We start from the raw sequence: 18,343 nt of genomic DNA, 5'->3' as shown, positions 1-18,343 counted from the left end.
AAGTGAGGTGTTGGTGGGTCAGCCTGGCAAGATGACGACTGTACCAGGGTGGGCACAGACTCCTGAAGTGGCAGGTGGAGCCAGGAGCATGGCTACCTCCTGGTTGCAGGCTGGCTGGCTTACAGCCTCAGGAGTGGCTCTGACCCAAGATGCTTTGCTGGCAGGAGCAAGCAAGAGGCCCTGGGAAGGGAGAGGGAACAGGCTGCCCGCCCACCCGCCCTGAGAGTGTGAAGGGGCTGGGCACGTGTGTCCGCCAACAACTGTAGCTCCCACCCATCAGCCAAGCCAGGCTCTGGACACTCCCTTCCTGCCTTCCTTGTCCCACCTCTCGCTTCCTTCCACACAGTCCTGCAGCTTCGGATCCACAGACGGAATCAAGACTGTAGTAAGTGGGGGCCCCCAAAGGGAAGGGATGGTGGCCTCAGTACCCAAGGACCATGCCTGCCCCCAAACAGTGAAATCCCTGTCTGTCACTTTCTGAGAACTCTGGAGTCAGCTGGGCCACCCCACCCCTTGAGTTCTCCCCAATTTTCCCACCCCAGATGCCCTAATCTTTCTTGGTGGTGTTAGGTATCCCAGCCTCTCCCACACTCAATCGTCTGAATATAGTTTTTTGGCTTGTTCATTTCCTTGGAATCACGGGGTACAGGCATCACCTGGTTCTGTCCCAGGAACACACTTCTAGATTGCTGTGATCCAAAGCAAACAGACCTCCTGCTGAGGACAAAACTCTCTTCCCTTCTCGAAAATGTGGAAATCTGGGTCCTCAGGCGTCCAGGAACCCAGCTGGACAACTTGGGCTAGGCTTCTTGCTCTAGGCTGGCCCTCTCCATCCTAACTGGCCTGCAGTCTGCTGGTCCAGTCAGGGTCCTCCACTATCTTTTCAGCCTCTGATTCAGATCCATGGATCTCAGCCTCAGGCCCAGCTCTGGCTCCGGCTTTGCCCCCTGCTCCCGCTTCTTTCGTTGTCAGCCCTGGCGTCTTTTCCCCTGAACCAGCATATTGTCCTTGGAGGTCTCCAAAGAAGGTGAGTTTGGACAGTGGAGGGCGAGTGCCCATGATAGTCTAGCCAGGGTGAATGCCCACGACAGTGTAGCCGTGATTCTCCTAGGGTGAATGCCCACGACAGTGTAGCCGTGATTCTCCTAAGGCGAGTGCCCACGACAGTGTAGCCGTGATTCTCCTAGGGTGAATGCCCACGACAGTGTAGCCGTGATTCTCCTAAGGCGAGTGCCCACGACAGTGTAGCCGTGATTCTCCTAGGGTGAATGCCCACGACAGTGTAGCCGTGATTCTCCTAGGGTGAATGCCCACGACAGTGTAGCCGTGATTCTCCTAGGGTGAATGCCCACGACAGTGTAGCCGTGATTCTCCTAGGGTGAATGCCCACGACAGTGTAGCCGTGATTCTCCTAAGGCGAGTGCCCAAGACAGTGTAGCCGTGATTCTCCTAGGGTGAATGCCCACGACAGTGTAGCCATGATTCTCCTAGGGTGAATGCCCACGACAGTGTAGCCGTGATTCTCCTAGGGTGAATGCCCACGACAGTGTAGCCGTGATTCTCCTAGGGTGAATGCCCACGACAGTGTAGCCGTGATTCTCCTAAGGCGAGTGCCCACGACAGTGTAGCCGTGATTCTCCTAGGGTGAATGCCCATGACAGTGTAGCCATGATTCTCCTAGGGTGAATGCCCACGACAGTGTAGCCGTGATTCTCCTAAGGTGAGTGCCCACGACAGTGTAGCCGTGATTCTCCTAGGGTGAATGCCCATGACAGTGTAGCCGTGATTCTCCTAAGGCGAGTGCCCACGACAGTGTAGCCGTGATTCTCCTAGGGTGAATGCCCACGACAGTGTAGCCGTGATTCTCCTAAGGCGAGTGCCCACGACAGTGTAGCCGTGATTCTCCTAGGGTGAATGCCCATGACAGTGTAGCCGTGATTCTCCTAAGGCGAGTGCCCACGACAGTGTAGCCGTGATTCTCCTAAGGTGATTGCCCACGACAGTGTAGCCGTGATTCTCCTAGGGTGAATGCCCATGACAGTGTAGCCGTGATTCTCCTAAGGCGAGTGCCCACGACAGTGTAGCCTTGATTCTCCTAAGGCGAGTGCCCACGACAGTCTAGCCGTGATTCTCCTAGGCACGACACTGTCTTTGGGGCGTGGCTAAGCTGACACTACACATTTCAGGGGCCCGGAAGGTGGACCAAGCTGAAGCATCATCCCTGCTTTTCTCTTTGTTTTTGGGACAAGCTCACTATATGCCATGACTGGCTTTGAACTCTTCATCCTTCCCCGGCCTTCCTGATGCTGGGATGACAGGGATGGTGGGCCACCAAACCACCAAACCTGGCCTGACTTGCTCTTTCAGGAATCTTCCAAGAACTCCCAACACTGGAAGGAGCCCAAGGTCAGGGGGAATTTGACATATCACCTGTACATGCCTCCAGAACGAAGACAAGGGCCTAGGGAAGATCTCCAAGCAGAGGGCTCAACCCTGGGACCCCCAGGGCCATCACTGTGGGAGGAGAAAAACTCACAGAGGCCACACCCTCGGTACGACTTTCAGTTTTATTCTCCAGGGGCCCAGAAACTCAGACCCCATCCTCCTCCCTCAAACCCAAAGTGCAAGGGAGAGGAGCCTGCCCTGAAACCCTCTCCCCCTGAGCCCCCAGCTGTGCAAGCTCCCAGCCCTGCTCTGGAGACATCCCGGTGCACAGCTCCCACACCCACAAACCCAGCCCTGTGTTTGCTCCACAGGAGACCCAGAATTCCTCATTTTCCTGCAGCCTCCGAAGCCCCAGGTTTTAAGGTCCCTAAATACATTTTTCCATCTGCCCTAATCTTTCCTCACCCTCTCACGCCGGTCGCTAGGATGAAGCCCTCCTCACCAGGAAACTCCAGGCCCTCACCCCCTTCACACAAGCTGGAACTTCAGACCCTTAAATTGGAAGAGCTGACGGTGGGTTTAGTATGCAGTGTCCCAGGGTCCCAGTGTCATCTCTTCCTCAGGGCTGGACCCAGACCTCACAGACCCATGGCCCGTGCCTTAGGGCAGTCGGTCAGGATTCTGGCTCCTCTTAGTTTCCTAGTTATTGTACCCCAGAGCCCGCCCAGCACCTCCTCTCCCTGTCCCCGCCCCTTAGGTCTCAGAGCTTCGGCAGCAGCTGCGCCTACGGGGACTCCCAGTCTCCGGGACCAAGTCGATGCTCCTGGAGCGCATGCGCGGTGGCGCCCCGCCCAGAGAACGGCAGAAGCCCCGGCGTGAGGACAAAGAGGCTGCGGCTCCCTGGCCGCGTCTTAGGCCTAAGGCTCTGGGACGTACCCGGCGGCCCGGCACGGTGAGGGCGGGGCTGTGTGCGCACCAATCAAGAGAAGAGAAAGAGGAATAGGGCGAGACCTTGGAAAAGAGCAGCCAATGACGTGTTGGCAAGGAGGCGTGACTTACACTTGGGAGCGGGTCTTTTTTTGTTTTTGTTTTTGTTTTTGTTTGCTTTTCTAGACAGGGTTTCTCTATGTAGCCCTGGCGGTCCTGGAACTCACTCGAACTCACAGAGATCCACCTGCCTCTGCCCCCGAGAGTGTGTGCCACCACCTCGCGGCTGGGGACGGAACCTAACAAGCGAGCCGCTACGTTTGGGAGCGTGGCCAACCACTGGTTGCTCGGAGGCTGTAGTTAGAACCTGGTGGGCGTGGTTTAAGGGAGAGAAGCCACTGAAAGGATAGGAGCGGAGCCTGAAAGCCGCTTTAGGGAGTAAGAGTGTTTGCTGCCAAGCTTGACTTTTTGAATTCTATCCCCGAGACCCATAAGGTGGGAGCTATGAACCAGCTCTGAAAGTTCCCGCTGATTGTACACATACATGCACACACACATAAAAATGTTAAAAAAAAATACAAAGTATTGGGGTGAAACTAAGGAAGGATTGATTGTGTTAGGGCGGGCAGAGCCACGCCCGATGTACCGGATTTAGGGAACTCCCACCTTTCCTGGTTCTAGGTAAAGACAAGTGCAACGACTCATAGGCTGCCGTTTTCTGAAGTTGCGGATCCCCTGGGCGCTGCTCCAGCTCCGGCTCCCGCGCCGGTTCAGGCGCCCGCTCCAGCTTCGGCTCCGGCTCTTCCAACTCCCTTTCCAACATCTTCTCCAGCCAGCCTGACTCTGGAGGAGGAGCTGCAGGAAGCGATCCATAGGGCTCAGGTGGAAGGGGATGCGAGGCTGGGGCGTGCTCAGGGACTGGGCTGTGTACCTAAGCAGGACCCAGGGTCACAGAGCGTGTGCTCATCCACAGCTGCTTCCGAATCGGGACATCGATGACATCCTGGAAGACCAAGTGGAGCCAGATGGTAGGAGCAGAGTTCCCGAATTTAGGGGAGGAGCTGAACTTGGGAATTCCTGGGCCCAAGGGAGGAGTGGGCTGGGAACAGTGCCCCCCTAAACTCACCCTCCTCTTGCAGACCTGCTGCCTCCCATCCCCTTGGACTTCCCGGGCTCGTTTGACGTGCTGTCTCCCTCCCCGGACTCGGATGGCTTCTCTTCCGTTTTTTCTTCTTCACTCCCATCCCCCACAAGCTCCCTGTCCCCTTCTCCAAAGGCACTTACAGATTCCTTGGACTGGCTGGAGGCCTTGAGTGGCGGTCCACCGCTGGACTCTGGGCCTCCAGGGCCCAGCATCTTCTCTGCGGACTTATCTGACCCCAGTGGCAACCGTCTTTGGGAACTGCTTCCAGATGCATGAGAAGGACCTTGGGGTTTCCCAGGAGAGGTCATCTGCCCCCACAAAGACCCTCCAACTACAGAGCACTCAAGACTTAAAATGCCCTTATCCCCTCCTGGCCCACTGCTGCTGATTTGTCAAATGCCTGGACCTGCCTACCTGGCCTCTGTGTGACACCCCACCCCCCACCCCCATCTGTGCAGTTAAGGGTGGGAATTCCTTTGCTACTGCCCAGTGCAAACAAGCTTCCTGCTTCTTCAGAGCCCTGCAGGGTGTGTGTGTCACTTCCTCCAGATGCTGGTGGCTGCCTGTCATCTGGGGAGGTGAAAGTTTGTGCTGTTTGGATTCAGGAAAGGATGGGGCAGGGGAGTAGAAGAAGGCAGACCCCTGAGTTCTAGATAGAGGTGAGGGAATCAGAATCTCCTAGTGGGAGGTGACTGTGAACTCCCTATGACCTTGAACCTATGAGTGTTGTGACTATACCTAGCTTTCTTGGGGTTTTTTTTTTTGTTGTTGTTTTTTTGAGAGAAAGTCTTGCTATGGTAGTACAGACTGGCCTCTAACTTGTGACAATCCTCCTGCTTTAACCTTCTGACCCCTGAGATTAGAGATGTGAGCCACCATACCCAGCTCTCATGGTTTGTTGAAGGGCTTCCAGGAGCCAGGTGGCCAAAGAGGAGCTAGAATGTGACCTCGGGTTCACCTCAGCCCTGAGGACGTCTGCCTGGTGAATTAAACTGCGGGTCTCCTTGAGTTTAAGCTGGTGAGACTGAGCCTTTGCTTCTGTGTTTGGGCTTATTAACAACTCCTAACCTAACAACAGGTGGCTATGGTGCACTGGGCTCTGCGGGGCAGTCACTCAGCTCCACAAGGGGTTAGAGTGGAATGTTGCCATCCCGATGCCCAGATGGGTGAAGACATTCAATATGGCTCATTCAGACATGTTGGCACAGTGGTGGAGATGGGGAGAGGGCTGAGCCCAGCTGGATGTCTGAACCCTTCTTGTTCTCCACGAGACCTCAGCGCTCTTCCCCACATGCTCTCTCAACTGGGTCCCTAGACTTCCTGTGTGGCAGCCCAGGACTTCCAAGAACAAATGTTCAGCTTGGAGTTCAGGAGTTAGCACTCAGGGACATGAAGAGCTGAGGCAGGAGAAGCAGAAGCCCAAGATCAGAAGTTCAACTATAGAGAGTTCAAGACCAGCCTGGGCTACATGAGACTCTGTGTCAGAGAGAGAGAGAGAGAGAGAGAGAGAGAGAGAGAGGAGAGAGGGAGGGAGAGAGAGAGAGGGGGGGGGGGAGAGGGAGGGAGGGAGGGAGGGAGAGAGAGAGAGAGAGAGAGAGAGAGGAGCTGAACACTTGAGACCACCAGACACCAGACGTGGATGACTGCCTGTCTTTTGGGCCTGGCAGTGAGAGCCTGTGCTTTTTTTATACTTCATAAAGCTCAGTGATTGCACTCCCAGAGCAGACTGGCATTTTGGTGGCTATGGCGTGTGGGATCATGGAGTTGTGATTGACCACGGTTTCCTGGGTGGTGGAACAGGGGTCAGAAAAATAGCTGAACCTCCAAGGGTTAGGGGACGCTAGTAAGAGGACTTCCTGGAAGACAGCATCTGGAAGAGGGATGTGAAGGGCCCAGGTGTGGAGAAGCTGCTGTGAGGTTGAGTGCTGGGAGTAAAGAGAAAGTCTGTGGCCGGCCCTGGCTGGAGATGGCCAGAGCTGGCCTTCGAGCGCCCTGTGATAAGCTGAAAGCCGACAGCCGAGTTCTCAGCCCTGGAGGGTCAAGGCGGTGTAACGAGCTTCCTCTTCTGGCCCTAGACGCTTTCCTTCTTGTTCCTTGTATTTTTACATTTTTATTGTGTATATGTACACTATAACATGCTCAGGTTCTTGGAAGCCCGAGGAACCTGTCACTCCCCTGAAGCTGGAGTTGTGGGCCACCTGCTATGGCCAAGCCCTCTCTCCAGGTCTCTCCAGACCCCTTCCTTGCTCTTGCTTTGTGAGACAGCATCTGACGCACTCATTTCCGTGCCAGTCTGTGGCTAACTCTGGCTGCTCAGGTCCTTTTCTGTGCCATGCCCTCAGCCCCCATTTAGTCTCCACCTGTCCTCTTCTCTGACTCCGAGCCACCCTCCAGCAAAGGAAGCACCCCCTTCTCCCCACCTTTCCTTCCCCAGCCACAGCTACCCTCTGTCTGCTGGGTAACCCATTCCCTTGTCCCTGGTGCCTTGGGCTCCAGGACATCAATTTCCAACCAAGTATCCCTCCTGTCTCCTGCCCGCTGTCACCATGTCTCCTCAGTCAGTCATCCTTGGGTGGAGAGCATGGCACAGCCCTGCAGAGCCCCAAGCAAGGTGGGGTTGGATGACTACAGAATTCTCTGGAAGGTGGAGATTTGGAAGGCTAGGGCAGGATTAGGGTGGGTCCTGGCTGAGATCAACACTCCTCATCACTGTGACCCAGTGTCACCTACTTCAGTCCCTCCCCGGGCCTCCCTGTCCCTGATCTTCCTAGAGGACAGGGTATCTTGTTTCCTTCCATTTCCTTCTCCTCCTCCTCCTCCTCCTCCTCCCCCTCCTTCCCAGGAGACAGCATCTCCCAGTGTAGCCCAGGCTGTGCTCAAACTGAACCTTGTGAGGCTTCAGCTTCCAGAGCGTTCAAATTAGATGTACCACACATAGCCTTTTATCTTTTTTTTTTATAGTCTTTTATCTTAAATGTGGTTCTAGTCACACAACCATGTGACTGTCAACCAGTGGACAGAGAGCTGCTCTGTCTTGAGGTGTTTGGAGGTAGAATCCACACCCCAATGATCCGTCCATCCATGGATAGGACCAAGCTGATTGTGTTCCACATGCGCAGTTCCTCTACCTCTGTGGTAGTTCGTTCTGTTTCACTGTTTGTCTTTTTTTTTTAAAAAAAAATTTTTTGTTGTTGATATTTATTTATTTAGTATACAATATTCTGTGTGTTTGTCTGCAGGCCAGAAGAGGGCACCAGACCTCATTACAGATGGTTGTGAGCCACCATGTGGTTGCTGGGAATTGAACTCAGGACCTTTGGAAGAGCAGGCAATGCTCTTAACCGCTGAGCCATCTCTCCAGCCCCACTGTTTGTCTTTTGATTTTGAGACAGGGTCTCTACCTAGCCCCGGCTGGCCTGGACTCACAGAGGTCCACGTGCCTGCTTCTGCTTCCTGGGATGAAAGGTTGCTCCACCTGTGCCCCACCCATCTGGCTGGAGCGATGGCTCAAGCCCATTTCATCCCTTTCAGGAATGTGAAATGAGCTGGGCATGATAACCTGCCTCTGCCTGTCACAGTGGAGCTCAAGTCCTGCCTGATCTACATAGTGAGTTCCAGTACAGCCGGGGCTATATAGAGATCCTGTCTCAAAAAACAAAAACAAAGGCCGGGCGGTGGTGGCTCACGCCTTTAATCCCAGCACTCGGGAGGCAGAGGCAGGCGGATCTCTGGGAGTTCGAGACCAGCCTGGTCTACAAGAGCTAGTTCCGGGACGGGCACCAAAGCTACAGAGAAACCCTGTCTCGAAAAATAAAAATAAAAAATAAAAAAATAAAAAAAACCCAGCCAACCAACAAACCCCATATGATTGTGGGGAGGCACGTTTCTGTTTCTTTTGGATTTTGCAGTTTTCTTTGTTTTGTTTTTTTGAGATAGGGTTTCTCTGTGTAGCCCAGGCTGGCCTCAAACTCAGAGATCCACCTACCTCTGCCTGAGCGCTGTGACTAAAAGTGTGTGCCACCACTGCCCAGCCGGGTTCTCATTGTCTCTGGCCTGGGCCCCCATGCAGCTGATGCTCTGAACTCCTGACCTTCCTGTACGCACTTCCTTAACACTGGGGTCACAGGTGTGCACCGCCACGCTCAGATAGAGGATTTTCTTTTTGAAGACAGGGCCTCAGAAAATAGACCAGGCTGGCCTCCAAACCTCAGATCCTCCTGGTGCCAGGACGAAGGAGAGGCGCCACCACTGCCCACTCCAGGCCACTTCCCATGCGCAATGTCGGCACCAGTTTAGCAGTGGGTTTGGAGAGACACCTTGGGGTTCCTGCTGTCCCCAAAAGCTTCAAGGGCTCTTCCCCCAGATCACTCTGGCTGTTTTCACAATGGCAGCTACATAGGTTGTGTTCTTTAATTGTCAGACGGACATCATGGTGTGTGCGCACACCTGAAGTGTGACAAGATGGTAGCACACACAGGTCTCCCAGAAGCTAGGGCCACAGAGTGGGCGTGTGCCTTAGCTGAGCCCCACCCACAGAGTTCTCAGATGGACAAGCAACGTGGTGGATGCTGTGGGCTTATGGTGGCCTCTCCTTTCTGATCATGACTTTGGATCCCAGGCTAAACCAGTCCCATATTCTCTTTCTCCTTGACTCATAATGAGACACATGGGCACAGTGACACCATTCTTGTCAAGGGGACATGGCAGTTAGCTGCTGGAGTGCTTACAGAGGTGGTTTCCATTGGACTTGACTTTGGTCCTCACAGTGGTGATGCTGGGACCTTTGTGAGGTAGAGTTAAGGGCTGTGGAGAGAGGTTCAGAGAGAAATTCTCAGCATCTGGTCCAGCTGCCTGTAGCTCCAGCCCCAGGGGATCCGACACCCAGTTCTAGCTTCTGAAGGCACCGCACTCACGCGCGCACACACCCACGCGCACACACCCACGCGCACACACCCACGCGCACACACCCACACATATACCCATAACTGAAATAAAAATACAATTTGAACAGATCTCGGGAAGGCCTTAGGACATTGAAGGCTCCCTTCAATGGGTGAGCAGTAGACTCCAGTTAGTTCTTGGGTTGCTATAAGAAGAGCAAGCCCACTCCTCCTCCTTGCTCACGCTTCCCACGTGACTGTTGACAGTGGCGCGCTGTCCCACCACGGAACTGCCACTGCCATGAGCTACTCACTGTACCTTTATAAATAATCCAGCTTCAGGGACTTCATTATTAGTAACAAAAAGTAGACAAGTGTGGACTGGTCTCACTTCAGAAGGAACCCAAGGTGAGGTAATGGCCTTCTCTTGCTGCCTCCAGAAGTGACGGTCTCCATGTGCCAACCCTTCCTGCATCCTGAGACAGTTGCGCTAAAACACAGTAATGGCACTGCTAGCGGTTAGTTGGCACCACTGGCAGTTAGCGGGCACTGTAGTCCCTGCCAATGGGTCTGAGCTGTTTAGTCAATGGATGCTGGAACTGGTGGTGCCCACCCAAGACACGCTTCGTCCAGAGAGAAGGCTCTTCCCCTGAGAGCACAACACGTAGCTCCTCCTGTTTAGAGATGGAAGCGGGAGCAAGGACAGGCTTGTGTTAGTGCTTAAGGAGTGGGGACAGGTCTGCCGGGATGCCGACCCACTCAGGTAGGAAGGCGGCCTCTGGCTTAAAAATTTTGAGGAAGGGAGAATCTGGAAGGGTATAGTTGGCTAGGTAGATGGTGTCACCACCTGCCAGGTAGGCAGCCCAAATCCCGAAGGTCCCAATAGTCATGATGGTGTGGTTACACTGGGTGAGGAGTGCGAAGTCCTTGGCTGGCGAACCCTCAATACCATTGCCAGCAAATACCACATCCCCTCGGGAGGCATCGATGTTCTGCTTGCACCAGGCCATGCCATTGCTGGTGACTACAAAGATGGGAGACCGATAGCGTGCCCGGAACCTGTCCAGGGCCTGTTCCAAGTAACCCCGGTCAGCCACCACGCCCTTCCAAACGTTGGGCATGACATGCACATAGTCCCCCCGGCGCACATGGACACCCACAAACGTACTCGGCTGGACCCCATTCACCCGCAGGCCACGCAGGAAGGCCTGGGCCTCCTCACGCACGTGGTCGTGCAGGGTGAACTCCTGCAGGATCTCTGAGCGCAGGTGGTGGTAGAAGGTCCAGGAGCACGGGTACCCTGTGAGGCGCACATAGCGTCCCGGGATGTGGCGGTACCGCTCCTCCATCCAGTCGTTGAGGTGGTAGTTGTGCCATGGGATCTTCTTGTCGGTGTCGCTGTGCAGCACCGGGAGGCTGATCCTGAAGATGGGCGCCAGGGTGCTGTGCATGGATGCGGGGATGAATGCGGGCTTTCCGTTCATCCTGGCCAGTGCGAACAGGGTGGCGTACTCGCCCATCTGGTTCCCCAGGCGGCCTATGGAATTGATGGTGAACATGCCCTGCGGCTGGCTGCTCCCTGGCACTGTTGTGGCTGCTGGCTCTCCTGCGGGCTTCTCTGGTGGGGACTGAATCTTCACAATTCTGTGCTGGAGGTGGACGATGGTGGAAGTCACGAAGACAAAGATGAGGAAGTGGGCCAGAGGAAAGTAGAAAGGAACCTGGGAGCTGACCATGGCTGCCAGGAAGGAAAGCAGGCAGGTTAGCTGGGGAGCAGCTGGAGGATGTGATTGTGGGCACTGTGTGCATAAATACTTGGCATTCATTCAGTTTATCTCCTTGATTGTGCCTCAGCGTGCATCCTGGTTTTCTTTTTGGTTTGTTAGAGACACGATTTCGTGCTATAGCTCAGGCTAGCCAAGAACTGTGTGTGTGGCCCTGCTCCACCGCTGGCATACAGAGTGAGCCAATATAAAGTCCTCTTTGGAGGGAGAGTGTGTGTCAAGTGTTCAAATGAGGCAAGATGAAAAAAAGAAAGATACCAGCAAAATCAGGGATATTATAGGGACATGGGAAGGGGAAGGGTCCCCTCATTTCAGAGTCCAAAGCTTCACAGTCTCAGAATTTCAGCACAATTAGCATGTTCTGAGAATGTTGCCCGTAATTAGTGAATGTTTCTCTCCTATGTAGATGCTTTAGGCTAAGGAACAGTGCACTGGGCTTAAGCCTGAATGCATATGACTGTGGGTAGGCCCTCATTCCTTTCCCGACATCACCTGAGACTCTCCGGGAGAATCCTCTGCTCTATCCCAGGAGCCTCTGCTGTTCCATAGAGATGTTGATTCCGCTTGGCAGAGTGGTGCAGCCTGGCATCCCAGCTACTGGGACGGCTGAAGCCAGAGGGTGCTAGTTAAAGGCCTGGGTAATGAGTGAGTTCTTATCTCAAAGTAAGAGTAAAGAGGCCTGAGGATGCAGCTCCAAAATGAGCATGTATCTAGAATCCACCAGTCAGAGTCTGAGGATGCGGCTCCAGAGTGAGCATGTGTCTAGAATCCACCAATCAGAGTGTTAGGATGCAGCTCCAGAGTGAGCGCGCATCTAGAATCCACCAATCAGAGACTAAGGATGTAGCTCCAGAGTGAAGCATGTGCCTAGAATTCATGTCAGAGACTGAAGGTGTAGCTTAACAGGAGAGAGAATGCTTGTGAATTAGGGCCTTGTGGGACAAACCAAAGGCTGCAGATACTGAATCTGTGCAAATGTGAAACAGAAAAGGGGCCATGGCATTGCCGCAAGATAGGTAAGTTGGTAAAGGTGACCCCTGCCAGCCTCCCAACCTGAACTGGGTCCCTAGGACCCATGTGGTAGAAGGAGGAAACGAACAGAGAACAAACACCTCCCTCACAATTACAAATAAAGAAATGTAATAAAAAATTAAACAAATAGAAAGCCAGGTATGATGGGTGCACATATTTAATTCCAGAACCGGAGAGGCAGAGGCCAGCTTGGTCCACAGAGTGAGTTCCCAGACAGCCAGGGCTATAGAGAAACAAACAAAACAAGAACAAAAGAAACAGGGGCGTCACTAGATGACTCTGAGCTTAAATGCACTTGCTGCTCTTGCAGAGGACTGGAGTTCAATTCCCAGCACCCATATTAGGGAGCTCATAGCTCTGTAATTCCAACTCAAGGAGATCAGATGTTCTCTACTGGCCTCTGCAGGAACTGCACAAACAGAGGTGCACACGCACGCACGCACACACGTGTGCACACACACGCACACACGCGCACACACATGCGCACACACACACACGCACATATAAATCCAAAACAGCAAAATATGCCCACTGACACACCTTCAATCTCAGCACTTCAGAGGCAGGAAACCCTTTAATACAGTTCCTCACCTTGTGGTGACCCCCCCCAACTATAAAATTATTTTCGTTGCTACTTTATAACTAATTTTGCTACTATTATGTATCATAACAATGTAAATATTTGGGACTGGAGAGATGGCTCAGCGGTTAAGAGCATTGCCTGCTCTTCCAAAGGTCCTGAGTTCAATTCCCAGCAACCACATGGTGGCTCACAACCATCTGTAATGAGGTCTGGTGCCTTCTGGCCTGCAGACATACACACAGACAGAAAGTTGTATACATAATGAATAAATAAATATTTTAAAAAAAACAATGTAAATATTTGTGTTTGTTGGCTGGTCTTAGGCAACCCCTGTGGAAGGGTTGTTTGACTCCCACAGGGGTTGCGACCCACAGGTGGAGAACCGTTGAGGATGGCGGCCTCTGTCATCTGCAGCCAGGGTGTGGCGGACACTCACACTAGTGCCAGTTAAATCAGTGTCCAGTCACTGAGACCCAGGCCTGAGGACAGGGATGAACATTTTGGAGGTGCAAGAGCTTCAAGGCTCCCCAAGTTCTTCAGAAGTCTTACCACCACATCTCAGAGGATGTGCGGTTTGCAACACGGAGTGCGCCTGCCATAAGCCTCCAAAGGAGACTTTGTACAACTCCAGGGAAGAAACAAAGATTTCCAGCTGTCTTGGCCCGAGGCCTCCAATCCTGACCACAGGCTTTGGCCCAGTGACTCAGTCAAGAGGATGTTGGCATCGACTCAAGCGGCTTGTAAAGAGGCCGAGCTTTACATTCGCGCAGGTGCGCAGTTACAAAGGCACCTCCGACTGCTGGCACAGGACTGCAGCCAAAACGCTCCTGGTTGTAATTCTCCAGAAGAAACTCTGGCAAGGAGGGATGATGCTTGTCCATCACCTCCGTGCTCAGGAGGCAGAGGCAGCAGGGTTGCTGGGAGCTTTGGTTTGCTTTTGGGTGGGGGAGGCATTGAGATAGAGTTCCCTATGTAGCCCTGGCTATCCTGAAATTCACTCTTTGGACTAGGTTGGCCTTGTACTCACAGAGATCTGCCTGTCTCTGCCTCCTAAGTTCTTTTTCCTTCTGTGGTACTAGAAATGGAAATCAGGGTGACCAGCCAGCATGCCTAGCAATTGCTCTACCAGAGAGCCACATGCCCAGTGCCTCACTAGGCAGGGCTCTACCCCCGAGTTACACCCCCGCCTCACTGGGGGACTCTAGGCAGGGAGGGGCTCTACCCCCGAGTTACATCCCAAGTGCCTCACTGGGGGACGCTAGGCAGGAGCTCTACCCCTGAGTTACACCCCCAGCCTTGCTGTTTTAACTTGGAGATCGTCTTACTAAGTTGCTTGGACCGGCACTGAATTCATTCCATGGCCCAGACTAACTAACGCTCCTCAGCCCCGAGTGCCGAGGTTACAGGCCAGGGACACCACAGTAGACTGAATCAACTCTTCCGGCCTTTTTTACTTTTGCTTGTTGCCAGGTCCAAAGGAAACTCCACGGCCCTAAATTCCGGTGCTCCTTTCCCCTCTGCTCACGGAACCTTTCTCATCGCTGTCAGAAGGGACAAATGGCATCTATGGTTCCAGGCTCACTCAGCACCCGCGGCCCCTGTCAGCTCTCCTCAGCCAGCCTCTTAACCTAGACTCCAGCTCGTGTTTTCCTTCCCCACCTTCTCATTCCCCACTAACTCTGCCATTTCAGCCATAGCTTTCTCGGTCCTTGTGAACAAGAAGGTAGTGTGCACAGCTGGTCTAACAAACGCTACCCTTTATGCTGACACCCTTCACACAAAATCCCCACTCTGAATTCCTAGCTACAGCACTAAGCCTCTCTCCCTAAGGCTGCTCACCACTGTGCCGTATCTTAGCCGAAAGGTTAGGTCTAGCCTCTCACGGTTCTAGGGCCGGGATCCTGGAGGGAGCAGCCGCAGGGAGGATCAAGGCGGAGTCTCTCCAGGCCTCCAGCAGTCCTGAAGATGTGCAAAGCAATGACTCTTGGTTCTCGACTCACATACTGTCCAATGGGCATCACGGAGTTCTCTACTTAGCTGCTGTGCCCGGGTTACCTGGAGTAAGTGGCACCACTGGTGGCAGGTCTGTAGCCTGGGAGGAACGGCCAGCTGGATGGAAGCCTTTTCACATATCACAACGGATGCTGGCCACCACAGAGTCATTCTGATGGGCACGCCCTGCCCTCCCCAACCACTCCAGCCCCTGAGCTGCATTCTCTTCCCCAGCTTCTCTGACTCTTGCATAACTAGTCAACGTCACTCCTGGACCTCTCTTCATCCATTTGCCCTCTCCTCTCCCCCTCTCTTCTTTCTTCCTCTCTCACTCTTTGCCGCCCACTCCCCTCATGGACCCGTTCAGTTTGGCCGCTTCCAGATGCCTCTGGCTATTCTCTCTTTCATGTGTACAATAAAAACCTTCCCCGTCACCACACCTTGGAGCAGCCGCACCCGCAGTTTGAACTCTCTTGAGACAGTCTCACTAAGCTGCCCAGCCTGAATTCATGCCATTACCCAGCCTGGCTCTGAACTTCTGCCCTTTCTTTTCGGCCTTTGTAGCATCTGGGATGCCAGGCCTGGCACCAACCATATGGGGGGAAAGTAATGGGAAAACACACTTCAAAACAAAACTATTGTCTCCAGTTTCCACCGGAGGGCTCTGCATCTCCTGCTGCAAACAGGAACACAACCTGACTGGCTCGTCAGAAAAAGGAGAGGAAGATGTTTTGGAATAACGTGTTCGTGTTCGCTGTGTCTGTGCTGGTTCCCATTCCTAAGGAAGGGACGCGAGGGTGTGGAGGCTGCAGGGGACAAGGGCAGCATGGAGCCTGCCGTAAAGTCTCTATCTAGCTTTGCGGAATAGATGTGGGTGGTGGCCAAAGCTACGTGGCCTTCACCTGTCTGCTTCAGACAGCATTTGGTTGGCTGAGGGATTACCTGCTGGTAGACCCCCCCAGAGCTGCTCAGGGATCACAAATCATGGAGCTGAGACTTATAGCACCCATGGGCCAAAAGATAAGAGAGGAGCGTGGATGAGTGTGAGAAGACCAAGGCCGCGAGGGGACCTGGGAGCGTGCTGGGGCCACAGGAGACTAAAGAGCTGCTGTGGCTCCAGCCGGAGCGGAGCGGCTGTGGCAGTGGAGACTTCCCCTCTGTTCTCCATGGTCAGGAAGTTTATCACTAGCCCAGCCGCAGTTTCTGCAACTGTTTCAACACCTCTGGGGGCCACTGGGTTTAACGAAGAAAAGTTGAGTTCAGGTTTTCCCTTCCTCCATCTAGGCCTCCTGAGGACCTTCCGTTAGAGGGGTGCAGTATGGCAGAGAGGTTCCAATCCTTCTCCAGTTCCCTGGAAACCTTCCTTTCCTCTCTCCCTCACTCCTTTCCTCATCAGGGATTTTCAGTGTCGTCCAAGCTGACACCTGACTTACAGCAATCCCCCTGCCTCAGTTTCTTGAGTACTAGTATGACAAACACAAGCTGTTCCACTTTCCTCTCCTCTCCCCTTTGGGTCAACCTTTTCCATCCAGAAAGTGCCCTGCCCGCAACACCTTCCACATCACCCCACAGGCAGGACCTCATGCCTGGCCCCACCCCATCAGTGCCATTCCTGTGGCTGGCACTGCCCTCTGCCTGCTCGGTCCCTTGCATAGAACGAGGGCATTGTGATTCTCAGGGTCTCAGGGGATCTTATGAAAGAACTGCCAAACTGAAATCTCAAGCAGGCACAGAGTGTTGTGATGGACTGAGCTGGGACCTACTGTCCCCCCATGGCAGGGGGCACCCACAGGTTTCTGAGGGTTCCCTAGGCTGATGTGGAAGCCATGGGTATGGGAACAGGAAAATCCGGTTGCTCTGAGCCCAGCTCTGCCTTCCATCTACATTGTTCCTGGAGTCAGCGGCAGGGAGGGACCTGAGCAGGTGAAGAGAGAAACCAACGAACATGGGAGTACGGGAAGTCAGGGAATGGGGTACTGGTGGAGAGGTCTGGGGAACCAGAGCCGGGAGAACAAGGTCTGGGGAACAGGAACTAGGGGAATAGGGGCTGGAAGAACAGAAGCTGGGGAACCAGGAGCTGGGGGAACAGGAGCTGGAAGAACAGGAGCTGGGAGAACAGGAGCTGGGAGAACAGGAGCTAGGGAACCAGGAGCTGGGGAACAGGATCTGGGGGAATAGGGGCCGGTGGACCAGGAACTGGGGGAATAGGGGCCGGTGGACCAGGAACTGGGGGAACAGGAGCTGGGGAACCAGGATCTGGAAGAACAGGAACTGGGGAACAGGATCTAGAGGAACAGGGGCCGCTGGACCAGGAACTGGGGGTACAGGAACCGGGGGAAAAGGAACTGGGGGTACAGATGCTGGTAGAACAGAAGCTGGGGACCAAGGGCTGGGGGACCAGGGACCAGGGACCGGGGGACCAGGAACTGGGGGTACAGAAGCCGGGGAAGAGGAGCTGGGGAACCAGGAGCTGGGGGACCAGGGGCCGGGGGACCTAGGGTTTGGAAAAACCAAGGTCTGGGAACTCAGGATCTGGAGGGCTCAGGGGCTGAAGGAACTAGCTGGAACTCAGGATCTGAGGGCTCAGGGGCTGAAGGAACTAGCTGGAACTCAGGATCTGGAGGGCTCGGGCTGAAGGAACTAGCTGGAACTCAGGATCTGAGGGCTCAGGGGCTGAAGGAACTAGCTGGAATTCAGGATCTGGAGGGCTCGGGCTGAAGGAACTAGCTGGAACTCAGGATCTGAGGGCTCAGGGGCTGAAGGAACTAGCTGGAACTCAGGATCTGAGGGCTCGAGGGCTGAAGGAACTAGCTGGAACTCAGGATCTGAGGGCTCGGGGGCTGAAGGAACTAGCTGGAACTCAGGATCTGAGGGCTCGGGGGCTGAAGGAACTAAGCTGGAACTCAGGATCTGAGGGCTCGGGCTGAAGGAACTAGCTGGAACTCAGGCTGGGAATCCAGAGTCTGGAAGAGCCAGGTTCTGGATCCTGTTTGCCAGTAATGGCCTCTCCTCCCAGAGAGCCCTAGGGTGGGTCGGAGACCAATCGGTCCATTTTCTGGATCCCTAGGGTTTGTTGAGGGAACGGGAAACCTGTCCCCAACCCCCTGGTCTGTGCTCACCTTTTCTGGCTGTGGTTACAGAGAAGACCTCCAAATGGATGACGAGGTGGCTCTGCAGGCAGGTAGCTCAGTGTTCCTTCCAGCCTGCCCCTTCTTTCAGGGCCAGAGTTTCCTGAGCCTTCCTATAGGCCTGGATAGAAACCCCGCCCAGGGTGGACCAGCTGACATCCTAGAACCAGTGTGACTAAGCTTCCAGAGGAGAAGTTGGCTTTGTCTCAGGTGCCTGCAGGATGCCAGCAGGAGGGGCAGTTAGAGGAGTTGGGAGAGTTTAGCGTACCTGCCTTCCCCTGCAGCACTGCAGACCCCCAAGTCAACAGTGGAATGGCCGGCATCAGGCTTTCTATGTGGGGTCTTCTGGCTTGAGCCGTGAGCGCTTGGACCTGCGGAGCCCTCTCACTGGCTGCCCTCCTCCATTTGTCTGCATGTGTGCAGGACTGAACTCTAGTCCTCAATGCTGTCCTAGAGAGCACTTTATCAAATGACCTATCTTGAGAGCC

General features: G+C 54.1%; 2 protein-coding genes across 3 annotated transcripts; one reads left to right on the top strand and one right to left on the bottom strand.

Annotated features, from left to right (window-relative positions):
* The first annotated feature begins 336 nt into the window (after window positions 1-336).
* Mamstr (MEF2 activating motif and SAP domain containing transcriptional regulator) lies at window positions 337-4,739 on the top strand. The gene is made up of 8 exons (XM_041657675.1): window positions 337-385; window positions 888-1,027; window positions 2,368-2,552; window positions 2,871-2,958; window positions 3,143-3,337; window positions 3,994-4,194; window positions 4,286-4,340; window positions 4,452-4,739. The coding sequence occupies exons 3-8, from the start codon at window positions 2,437-2,439 to the stop codon at window positions 4,730-4,732; spliced, it is 936 nt and encodes a 311-aa protein (XP_041513609.1). The 5' UTR covers window positions 337-385; window positions 888-1,027; window positions 2,368-2,436; the 3' UTR covers window positions 4,733-4,739.
* A 3,443-nt stretch (window positions 4,740-8,182) lies between these two features.
* LOC121450863 (galactoside alpha-(1,2)-fucosyltransferase 2-like) lies at window positions 8,183-17,958 on the bottom strand. Of its 2 annotated transcripts, XR_005974645.1 has the most exons (3): window positions 17,847-17,958; window positions 9,656-11,074; window positions 8,183-9,259 (listed from the first exon to the last, which is right to left on the bottom strand). XR_005974645.1 is itself a non-coding variant. In XM_041656214.1 (2 exons), the coding sequence occupies exon 2, from the start codon at window positions 11,070-11,072 to the stop codon at window positions 10,050-10,052; it is 1,023 nt and encodes a 340-aa protein (XP_041512148.1). In that variant the 5' UTR covers window positions 11,073-11,074; window positions 17,847-17,958; the 3' UTR covers window positions 8,183-10,049. The 2 variants fall into 2 exon arrangements, 1 of the variants encoding a protein (XP_041512148.1); XM_041656214.1 differs by having other exon boundaries at window positions 8,183-11,074.
* Between the last annotated feature and the right edge of the window lie 385 nt (window positions 17,959-18,343).

This window comes from Microtus oregoni, unplaced genomic scaffold (genome assembly GCF_018167655.1).
Source record: "Microtus oregoni isolate MIOR12 unplaced genomic scaffold, Mior012 000000F_ref0000247, whole genome shotgun sequence".
Taxonomy (NCBI): Eukaryota; Metazoa; Chordata; class Mammalia; order Rodentia; family Cricetidae; genus Microtus; species Microtus oregoni.
Note: the sequence above shows the minus strand (reverse complement) of the source record. Positions and strands in the feature narration are given on the sequence as shown.

Bases quoted from the DNA above. Each gene is read 5' to 3' on its own strand.
- Mamstr (XM_041657675.1), top strand. From the start codon at position 2,437: ATGCCTCCAGAACGAAGACAAGGGCCTAGGGAAGATCTCCAAGCAGAG. The intron at 2,553-2,870 runs GTACGACTTTCA...GCCGGTCGCTAG, and splicing joins TCACAGAGGCCACACCCTCG to GATGAAGCCCTCCTCACCAG. The intron at 3,338-3,993 runs GTGAGGGCGGGG...TCCTGGTTCTAG, and splicing joins GTACCCGGCGGCCCGGCACG to GTAAAGACAAGTGCAACGAC.
- LOC121450863 (XM_041656214.1), bottom strand. From the start codon at position 11,072: ATGGTCAGCTCCCAGGTTCCTTTCTACTTTCCTCTGGCCCACTTCCTC.